Below are 11,419 nucleotides of genomic sequence, written 5' to 3'. Positions count from 1 at the left end.
CCGTATGAGTCTGGGTCCCCAGAGTCTCGCCCGGACCTGGAGTTCAGAGCAGTAGGGAGCTAGTGTCTCCCTCGGCTTGAAAAAGCCAGCCGTGTACTCAGTTGCCATCTGTCTCCGCGCACACCTCCATACCTCTGCCTTCTGCACCTCCTCTGAGTCTCAGTGTGCTTTTCTCTTTCCTTCTAGTTGTAGAATTTCCACTCAGCCAGTCTTACTGTGGTTCTGGATGATGTCCGTTTTGTCTTTTAGTTGTAGTTTTGAAGTTGTTGTGCGAGGCGGCAAGTTCAGGTGTTTACCTATGCCGCCATCTTGTGCATTGGCCCTTTAAGAGGGTGCCTGCAGCCATCATTGGCCCTTTAAGAGGGTGCCTGAATTTCCAGCCATCATTCTCTGGCATATAGCAACTGTGCTGCTTTTCACAGCCAGATGTTATGTGGGTACCCTTCTCAGTTTGGTGATCTCTGCTGGGGGGGTGGGGAGGCAGCTTGGGGATTAGACCACAGAGTTCTCAGTGGCAACCCCCCACAGCTGAGATATCTCTCTAGAACTTAAGTTGCTGTCTTTGAGTACCCAGCCAGCCCTTTCCTGCTTCCACCCCTTCTACCAGTTTCTATGCGGCCTCCACTTTCAGTCCTTGGATATCAAGGTTCTCTCAAATGAGTCTTCCATTGATTATTCAGGAAGTTCTCCTGTATTTTAGTTGTAATCTAAGTTTGTTCCTGGGAGCGTGTCCATGCAGGATCCACTCACTCTGCCACCATTTTAAATCTCCCCCCACGGTATTTTGAGACAATCATCTATAACAATAGTTACTTTATTGTGTAACTTTAAATGGTGAAGGTCTTAATTACATACATAATCACCATACCCCAGGGACACTGGTTGGCAGAATTCCAAGATGACCTACCAGATTTCTGACTTCCTGTACACACATCTTCTACCGGTTAATATATCAAACACTCATCTAGGTGCTGCTATGAGAGATTTTTTGTAATTAAGGTCCTAAATAATTTGTTCTGAAAATAGAGAGGTTATCCCCCATTGGTCAAGCCTCATCAGGTGAATCCTTACATGGGATGGGCGTTTCCTGGTGAGAGAAATTTAAAGAGTGAGAGGGAGGTTCTCCTTTGCTGGCTTTGAAGATGGAGGGAGCCACATAGCATAGCAAGGAATTAATAGCAAGTTGAGAATGACCCCTAGCCAACAGCTACCAAGAAAATGGGCACCTCAGTCTTTCAATATCTGGAACTGCATTCTGTTAACTGCATTCTTTATGGCATTGGAAGGAGTTCCTGAGCTCCATGTGAGAACAGCTACCTGATACATTGTTTACAGCTTTGTGAGATTTCTTACCCAGGAACCTAGTTATTCCCTGCTCAGACTTCTGACCTACAGAACTTTGAGATACTAAGTGTTTATAGTTTGAAGTTGTTCAATTTGTAATAGTGTTTTTTATAAAGTAAAGGAATATACACACTGACAAGTTTTTATCTGCAGCTTCTGTCTTTTTGTTGTTTTGTTCCTGTAATTAGTCATTTAAGACCTACTCTCTTGGCTACTTTCATTTATCTAATACAGTATTATCAACTATTAATGTTCATTCTGTATATTACATTCCCAAGGTTTACTTATTTTATAACTGAAAGTTTGTATCTTTTGGCCACCTTCACCCATTTCACGCACCTTGTCTGGTAAGCACCATTCTATTTTATGTATGTGTATTCACTTTCATATATATATTTTTTCTTTTAAAGTTTCCACATGTGATACCATACAGCATTTGTCTTTCTCCATGTGCTGAAAACTTTATGTGGCTAGACTACTGCTTGAAAAAGGCCACTTACTTTATTTAGCATAATGCCCTTTTTTAGGTTAGTGGTTTTATTTTCTTTAGATAATTACCCGGTAGTGTAATTGCTAATAATACTGTAATTTTATTTTTAATATTTTTAAGAAATTTTATACTGTCTTCCATAGTGGCTGTGCTAATTTATATTCCCCAAAAGTCATCCGCTGTTGAATAATCTAAGGACAATCAGGTATTTAACTTTTAAATTTAGGAAAAGAGAGACCGAATGGAATAAGGCAAACCCATAACTTTTTCCTCCTCTCTGTGTTCTGATCCCCCTATTTTAGTATGTTTTTTTTTCCCCATTACCAAATGTATCCCCATTCCAATGCCATGCAGTCTTAATGAGCATTACAAAAGTAATTTAAGGATTTTCAATGTATATTTCAAGAAAAATGCTTACTCCTGAACCTGATACACAACAATAAGTGTGATCCATGCCATTCATACACTTACATTCTGAATCTAAATAAACTTTCTGTTGAAACACCACCACTTGAAAATTACCTCAAAAAAATAGGTCAACAAGGTATTTGTGTACATCAGGAATACTGGTGAACAGGATTTCCTACCACAATGTAAAGAATCCATCTCAGACCTCACTCAGAGTGAAAGAAACCAGATGTGGCCCTGGATAACCCAATGACTGTCCAATGGTACTAAATTCTGCTTAGCAATGGAATTTATGTAATACTAGAGGCCCGGTGCACAAAATCATGCACGGATGGGGTCAAGTCAGCCCGCCCCGATGGGGGCCCATCAGGCCTGGTGGCAGGGGGCAGGGGACATGGGAGGTTGGTTGGCCCTGCCCCTGATTGGGTTGGGGGTGGGGCCAATTGGGGGCTGGGCCGGCCAGGGGGAGGGGCCAGGGGACTGAATTCTGCTTAGCAATGAAATTTATGTAATATGCTATCTCCATGTGCTCTTTACCCTCCTATTAAGTTGTTCCTTATGAACTGGAGAGTATCTCACCCTCTTTTATATTGATAGCTTCTCCTACAATCTATAATTGCATGGGCAAGGGCAGAGTCTTCTTTGCTTAAACATTAACCATGCGAGCATAAAGACTTCCAAAGAGCTCATGCTCAATTAATGATTGTGTAAAATAAAAGCCATGAATGAAGAGGTCTGATTCACTAAGATTTATATTCTCAAACCTTCTTGAAAAACACAAGCAAATCCAGGTTATATATCTTAGACATTAACAAAACAAAGCACTAAATGTAGTAAGGAAAACAAGAAGTGACCAGTTTCATAGATAAACCACATTTTCTTTATTCCTTGGTTGACAGATAGACACTTAGTTTGCTTCCATGTCTTGGCTGAAACAGGTAATGCTGAATACAGGATAGGGGACATAGTCAATAACATTATAATAACTACTTATAGTTCAGATGAGTACTAGACTTAAGAGAGTGGGCACATGGTAAGTTATATAAATGTCTAATCACTATGTTGAAACATCTGACACTAATATAATATTTTTGTCAAGTGTAATTGAATAAAAAAATAAAATAGAAGTGCCCAATTTTTACTTTATACTTCTATCTATCTATCTATTTACTTATCTATTATGTATCTATTTATCTATATATCTATTGTTCCAACTTACTTTCGTATAAAGTTCTTACACATATAAAAACATATTCCTATCCTAAAGTTATATTATTCTGTTCTACATCACAGATAAAGTTTGAAGGATTTTCAATTTCTATTTCAAAAACAAAATTCTTACTACTAACCTGTAAAATGATAATAAATTTGCAATCTGTTATTCATAGATTTATATACTAATATTCTGGATCTAAATAAACACTCTGTCTAAAAGAACACCACTTGAAAATGCGAAAATAAAAACCCACACAAAGGTAGGGCAACAAGATATTTTGCACATTAGGAAACTGCTTAACAGGCCTTTCCATCCAAAAACTGAAGACGCCACTTCGAGTTCACTCTGGCTGTGGGTAGCGCTTGGACGTGTCCCTGGAGCGCCTACTGGCCTTGGAAGGAGTGGCAGCCTTGAGTGCAGCTTTGGCCCTCTCTTCCTCATCTTTCAAAGCCTCTTCATATTGGGTTGCGAAGGCACTGGGCATGGTATCATTGAGCTTGGCCAAAAACTCCAGGACTTTCATCTTGCTGGTCTCAGCATGGGCTCTTGGACCCCACAGGAACTCATAGCGTGGAGGATCACTGTTGGGCACAGGCTGGTACACCAGGTATTTTTCCTGCACCAAATCTTGGGTGATAAGTTTCCTGGGCTCCCCAAAAATGAAGTGAGTCTTTCCATCAAAGACGCTCATCATATTCAGGAATTCCCAGATCTCCTCCTCAGAGGTGCGGTTGCCATTCAAGAAGATCACAGCCAGGAGAGGCATCAGAATCCCTTTGGTAGGAAATCTGAAGCCACTGCCCAGACTCTCATTGCTGGTGTTATCTTGACTATCCACAAGAGTGTAGTAGTTACCATTGGGCTTGACTTCTTTCAATTCTAGGCCATGGACCAGATCCATGTGCTCAGAGACTTTTTTGAGGATCTCAGGAAAGTCCTTTCTGCACCACTTGTGGATGATCTTCAGCATGTCTCCCTTTTTAATGGGCTCATTCGTTTTATATTGATACAGCAGGTACTCTACCAACAGAGTTGCCTTCTTACTTATAAGATCTAGGCCAGAGCTCACAGTGGAAGTTGAGACCTGGGAGGAACTTTTACCTTTCCTAACATGGCCTTTGGCTTTTACAGCAGATCTTTCAGCTGAAGCACCTGCAGTGGCACTGGTGGTGGCTGGGGCACTTGGAGGTGCCTGGAGAGTGCCAGCACCAGTGGAGGTTGAGGGACCATCCCCCAAAATGGAAGAGGAGGAGCAAGCGGCCTCTCTTTCCTCTCCTGCAGGGGCCTGCACATTCTTAACACCTGCAACCTCAGCTTTGTTTTGGCGGCGTTTCTCACGAGCACGGAGCTTACTCTTATGACCACGAGGCATGATGGCTGTTGTTCAGGACAGCAGACAGTAGTGTGAGCGAATGGACAGCTGCTTTGGGCACCTGAGGGGTGGAGAAAGAGTTGATGTGAGCACCTTCAACAGGTAGCTTCCCCCTTGGCTTTATTGAAGGCTGCCTCTGCAGGCTTCCTTGAAGGCACTACTCTAGGATCCAACTAGACTCCTGTTCTCCTGTGTCCTAAGAATCCTACAGAACAACCAGAGAGACTTTAGAGTGAGTTGCATGCTGCATCATACCAGCCCTACATGGAAATTACTCAGGTGACAGTAGGTAATGCCAGTGTGACACCCTTGGATCTGGAATGTGGGGGGTCCTCTTGGTTTATTTTCAGTATTATCATGTCCCCTCTAGGCAGAGCCTGGGAATCCTCCCTCCTGGCACTCCCTGGGACCCAGGAAAAGGAACTGGAGGGGAGTCTCAGTCCCACTCCCGATCAGGAGCCACCCAGTGCTGAGAGCTTAGGGGGGTCATTTGGATCCCGTTGCCAGTCAAGCTCCTCACCTTGGCTGCTTGTAAGGCTTGACACTGCTCCCCTTTGGCTAACTTGTGAATGGATCTTCAGACTAAGGATCTCACATCCCTTAAACTTGATATAAAGAAGTGAGGGGGGATGCTCAAGCTGATAGCCTTTCCCCAAGATTCCCTGAGCTGATAGCAAAGGGTTTAAATGAATAATTTGATGGCCCCTTTGTTTGTTTCATTGGCTTCTCCATTGCTTGGTTTTACCTCATAGTAAGAGCCAAACTACCTGAGCTCCAATAAAAGGAAATGAAGTTGATCTTATGTGACCGAACATGGTCTCCCAAGTATGGAGGCTGTGGCAAGCAGCTCGAGGTCCTATGGTAGGTGGTTCCACACAGGACCCAATTCTGAGGTCTCAAATGGATTCATGCTGAGGTCACAATTTCTGGGACCACTTCGCTTAGACCAAGGCACTACCATCCCTGTTAACCCTGAGTGAGGGCTGATGGGCACTCCTGCCTGACATCTATCCTTGAGGTGTGCTAATGTAGTGCTAAAAATAGACAGGATTCTTGTTTTGTTCATTGGTGTTGTTAATCCTCACTGGAGGGCAGTTTTTCCCTTGATTTTTTTAGAGTGGAAGGGAGGAATGGAAAGGAGAGGGGGAGGGAGAGGAAGAGAGAGAGGAAATATTGATGTGGGAGCAACACATCGATTGGCTGCCTCCTGCATGAACCAAACCGCGCAAGGGATCCACCTTCCACCTAGGTACCTGCCCATGACCTATGCCGGCTCCAGGACACTTTGATGCAGGCCGACCATCTAACCAGGAGGCACACTGGCTAAGGCAGGGAGGATTCCTTGTGGCCCCACTGGTACAGGGTGGCACATCCCCACAGTCCGCAGTGGCCTGTCCCTGAAACCTGGCATAACACGAAATTCTCCCTCCGCTGACCTGCGGTTGCCCGCTTTGACCTGACCAGTCACCTCCCTGAGATGTCCTGGGAAGAAGTGCGTGCAACTCATCATGGCGACAAGCCCTAGTCCCCCAGGGGCGACTCCCACAGCCTCCCCCAGTGTAACCACCCTGAATCCTGGTAGAGACTGGGTCCCTCTTTGGACCCTCCTCCAGTAAACCAAGGCCCTGACCTGTCTGAGACACCACCTGAGGAATAAGGGTCACCGCGGCCTGCCGGCTCTGCTCGCAGCTGCCATGGCTGTTTGGCGGGGTGACCGCTAGAGGGGAGGCTGGGTCGCTCTTCATTTCCTTGGCGGGGCGCTCCCTAGAGCTGAGTGCAGGGGTTGCTGCCCCACGTGGCCCTTTCGTGGAGAGAGGGCTGCTCTGAATCACCCGGCCTTCATCTTGAATCCCTTTGGGGCCTGGGATCAGGCTAAGCCATAGCAAGGCCTCCCCCCCAATACCTTCCAGGCCACATTCAGTCTCAGGGCTGCGCTGGGGCCTGTCTGAGCTACACTGCAGGGGAGGGGTGGGGGGCCTGCCTTCGTTTTGGAGGTACGTGGCTCCCGTGGTTCCCACCTTGACGCCAGGCCAGTCCTTCGAAGCCGACCTCAACCAGACAACCTCTAACCCGAAGAGCTCACTGGAAGGTCCTCGACGCCCCAGTGGAAGTCGGTGGGTCCTTTCCGGAGGCGGGGCTGTCCAGAGCGCGCCTGATGCCGGGAGCCTGAGGGATTAGGGTCCGTGGGCCCCAAGTCCTCACTCAGCCTCCCCACTTTTGTGTCTGCAGAGCTTGGACTCCTCCCTCTGTTGAAGCGGGTGGGCCTGCTCCCCACAAAGTCCTCCCTCCCCTGAGACCCAGGGAGGCAGGCAGTGAGGACGCCCTGCCTCTGAAGCGGGGGTGGGGGGGGCGCCCTGGGCCTCACAGGCCTGAACGGGGCAGGGCTGCGGGAGCCTCCATTTGTGAGCGACATGCGCTCACTTTGCACTGAGTGCCCTCGCCTTGAGGTTTGTGATGTGCAAGCCTCCTGCCTCTGCACACCTGGCCTTGGATCCCTCCCGGAGACCACACGGGTGCGATGTGTGGGCTCCTCAGTGGTAGTTCTTATGGGTTTCCCAGGGCTAAATATAGTGCTGGACTCTACGTGGCCCCCTCGGCTTTCCTCGTGAAACTCAGGATCCTCACGTCTTCACACTGGATTGATTCTTGTTAAAAACCCAGTCCCTTTCTCTCTGCAAAATGGACATTACACACATTAGATGGAGGTCCTGACCTCCCTGAGACTTAACCAGGTTCTAATCAGTCTGGCATCTGTGCCAAGGGTTATAAACTTTCTTTAAAAGAATGCCGCTTAAAAATGACCACTTATTTCATTTAGCATGCCATACAGTTCTTCACATGCTGTTACAAATGGCAGGATTTCTTTCTATTTTATGGCTGAATGATATATCCGTGTGTGTGTGTGTGTGTGTGTGTGTGTGTGTGTGTGTGTGTGTTCCATTTCTCTTTCAACTCATTCATCAAAGAACACATAGGTTTTTTTTTTTTCCATGTCCTCACTACTGTAAATAATGTTACAGTGAACATGGGGACACAGTTATTCCTTCAGGTTAGTGGCTTCATTTTCTTTAGATAAATAGCCGGTAGTGGGATTGCTGGATAATATGGTCATGTTATTTTAATTTTTTTTGAGATATCTCTATACTGTCTTCACATTGGCTACACAAATTCCCATTCCCCTAAACTCACCCATTCTTGAATAATCTAAGCACGTCCAGTTACATAACTTTTAAATTTAGGACAAGAAAGTCAGAATGGAGTAAGGCAAACCCATAATTGAACAGCTTTTACTTTTTTCTCCCTCTCTATGTTGCGATATCTATTTTAGCATGGGTCTTTCTTTTCCCATTAACAAGGATATCCTCCTTCTAATGCCACGTGATTATATTCAGGATCACAAAAGTGATCTAAAGATTTTAAATGTGTACATAATTTCTAGAAACAAAACTCTCCTTCTTAAATCTGGCACACAACAATGTGTGATCCATGCCATTCATACGCTTATATTCTGAATCTAAATAAACTTTCTGTTGAAACACCACTAATTGAAAATTACCTCAAAAAATAAGTTAACAAGATATTTCTGTTCATCAGGAATACTATCAACAGACATTTCCAACCACAATGTGAAGAATCCACTTCAGACCTCACTTGGGTTGAGAGAAGCGACTGGATGTGGCCCTGGATGGCCCACTGCCTCTCCAATGGGACTAAATTTTGTTTATCAATGAAAACTACATACTATGCTATGTCTACCCCCTCTTTACTTTCCTTTTCATTTGTTCCTTATGAAATGGAGAGTATCTCACCCTCTTTTGTAACGATAGCTTCTCGTATAATCTATAATTGCATGGGCAGGGGCAGGGCCTTCTTTGCCTAAACATTCCCACTGCAACCATGAAGAATTCCAAGGAGCTGATGCTCAATTAATGATCGTATCAGGTCAAATAAAAGCCATGAAACCAGAGGTCTGATGCACTCGGATTTATATTCTCAAACCTTATAAAAAAAACATAAGCAAATCCACATATGTGTTTTAAAATCTACAAAACGAAAGACTAAATGTGGTAAGGCAAGCAAGAAGTGACCAGTTATATATGTCCCACATCTTTTTTATCCATTCACCTATACTTCCATGTCTTGGCTGTGACAGGAAATGCTGGGTACAGCATAAGTAATGTAGTCAAGAACAAAGTAGTAACTATATATGGTTCAGATGAGTACTAGACTTCTGGAGATGTGTATATAGTATGTTATATAAATGTCCAATGACTATGTTGTACACCTGAAACTAATTTAATATTGTATGCTAACTGTAATTTAAAATATTTTAAAACAGCAGATATTTTATTCTATCATCTATCTATCTATCATCTATCTATCTATCATCTATCTATCTATCATTATCTATCTATCATCTATCTATCTATCATTATCTATCTATCTATCTATCTATCATTATCTATCTATCTATCATTATCTATCTATCTATCATTATCTATCTATCTATCTATCTATCTATCTATCTATCTATCATTATCTATCTACTGTTCTCTACTATTTTAGTGTAAAGTTCTTTCACATTTTAAAAGGTATTCCTATTCTAAAGCCATGTTATCCTGTTCTGGATCACAAAAGTGATCGAAGGATTTCCAATTTATAATTCAAAAACAAAATTCTTCCTCCTAAGCTAATGATCAGCAATAAATGTGCGATACATGTCATACATAAACTTATAGGCTTATATTCTGGTTCTAAATAAACATTCTGCCTAAAAGAATACCATTTGAAAATGCAAACAGGAAAGCCACACAAAGACAAGCCAACAAGATATTTTGCACATTAGGAAACCGCTTAACAGGCCTTTCCAACCAAAAAGCTGGAAAGACTCCACCTCGAGTTCACTCAGGTGAAGTTAGTGGCTGGATGTGGCCCCAGAGCACCCACTGGCCTCGGGAGGAGTGGCAGCCATGAGTGCAGCTTGGGCTCTGGCTTGGGCTCTCTCATCTTCTTCTTTCAAAGCCCTTTCAAAATGGGATGCCAAGGCAGTGCGGATATTATTATTGAGCAGGGAGAAAAACTCGAGGATTTTCTTCTTGCTGGTCTCAGCGTGGGCTCTTGGACCCCACAGGAACTCATAGCGTGGAGGATCACTGTTGGGCACCGGCTGGTACACCAGGTATTTTTCTTGCACTAAATCTTGGGTGATAAGCTTCCTGGGCTCCCCAAAAATGAAGTGAGTCTTTCCATCATAGACACTCATCATATTCAGGAATTCCCAGATCTCCTCCTCAGGGGCACAGTTGTCATTCAACAAGATAAAACCCAGGACAGGCATCAGAATCCCTTTGGTAGGAAATCTGAAGCCGCTGCTCAGACTCTCATCTTCATTGTCGACAAGGGTGTAGTAATTACCATTGGGCTTGACTTCTTTCAATTCCAGGCCAAAGAACCGATCCATGCGCTCAGAGGCTCTCCTGAGGATCTCAGGGAAGTCCTTCCTGAACCACTTGTGGATGATCTTCAGCATGTCTCCCTTTTTAATGGGCTCCTTCTTTTTATATTGACACAGCATGTAATGAACCAACAAATTTGCCTTCTGAGTTAGAAGATCTTGGCCAGAGCTCTCAGCGGAGGTTGAGGCCTGGGAGGATTTTTTACTTTTCTGAACCTGGCCTTTGGCTTTTACAGCAGATCTTTCACCTGAAGCACCTGCAGCATCACGGGTGGTGGCTGGGGCACCTGGAGGTGCCTGGAGAGTGCCAGCACCAGTGGAGGTTGAGGGACCATCCCCCAAAATGGAAGAGGAGCAAGCGGCCTCTCCTTCCTCTCCTACAGGGGCCTGAGCACTCTTATCACCTTGTTTCTCAGCTCTGTTTTGGCGGTGTTTCTCCCGAGCACGGAGCTTGCTCTTATGACCACGAGGCATGATGGCTGTTGTTCAGTTAAGCGGACAGTAGTGTGAGCGAATGGACAGCTGCTTTGGGCACCTGAGGGATGGAGAAAGAGTTGATGTGAGCACCTTCAACAGGTAGCTTCCCCCTTGGCTTTTTTGAAGCCTGCTGGGTGTTATTGTAGGATCCCACAAGGCTCCTGTTCTAAATTCTGAAACACCAATTAGAAGGAATATATGCACCCCTATGTTCAAAGCTACTTACAATAGCTAAGTTCTGAAAATGGCCCAAGTGTCCATGAGAAGGTACAAGGATAACAAAGCTCTGGTATATTTACACAATGGAATGCCACGCAGCTGTAAGAAAGAAGGATGTCTTACCCTTGGGACAGCATGGAGGGACCTGAAGAGTATTATGCCAAGTGAAGTAAGTCAGTTAGAGAAAGACAAGTATCACATGATCTCACTTATATGTAGAATCTAATGAAAAACATAAACTGATGAACAAAATAGACCCAGACACATGTAAGCATGGAACACATTGAGGAATCTCAGAGGGAAGGTTGCAGGCTGTGAGGGTGGGGAGAGATTAACTAAGGAACTCATATGGACACAGACAATAGTGAGGTGAAGGCCTTGGGGGTGGGTGGGAGCAGGGTGGAGAAGGTCAACAGGGGAAATAAAGCGAGACATCTG

General features: G+C 44.5%; 2 protein-coding genes across 2 annotated transcripts; both read right to left on the bottom strand.

The window, feature by feature from the left end:
* Positions 1-3,798: 3,798 nt before the first annotated feature.
* Positions 3,799-4,830, bottom strand: LOC103298437 (melanoma-associated antigen B2-like). Its single transcript, XM_008155209.2, has one exon. It carries the CDS (start codon positions 4,828-4,830, stop codon positions 3,799-3,801), a length of 1,032 nt encoding a protein of 343 aa, XP_008153431.1.
* A 4,915-nt stretch (positions 4,831-9,745) lies between these two features.
* Positions 9,746-10,759, bottom strand: LOC129148862 (melanoma-associated antigen B2-like). Its single transcript, XM_054715137.1, has one exon. The coding sequence runs from the start codon at positions 10,757-10,759 to the stop codon at positions 9,746-9,748; it is 1,014 nt and encodes a 337-aa protein (XP_054571112.1).
* Between the last annotated feature and the right edge of the window lie 660 nt (positions 10,760-11,419).

The sequence above is a fragment of the Eptesicus fuscus genome, chromosome 1 (assembly GCF_027574615.1).
Source record: "Eptesicus fuscus isolate TK198812 chromosome 1, DD_ASM_mEF_20220401, whole genome shotgun sequence".
Taxonomy (NCBI): Eukaryota; Metazoa; Chordata; class Mammalia; order Chiroptera; family Vespertilionidae; genus Eptesicus; species Eptesicus fuscus.
The sequence above is the reverse complement of the archived record's forward strand: the minus strand, read 5'-3'. Positions and strand labels throughout refer to the sequence as shown.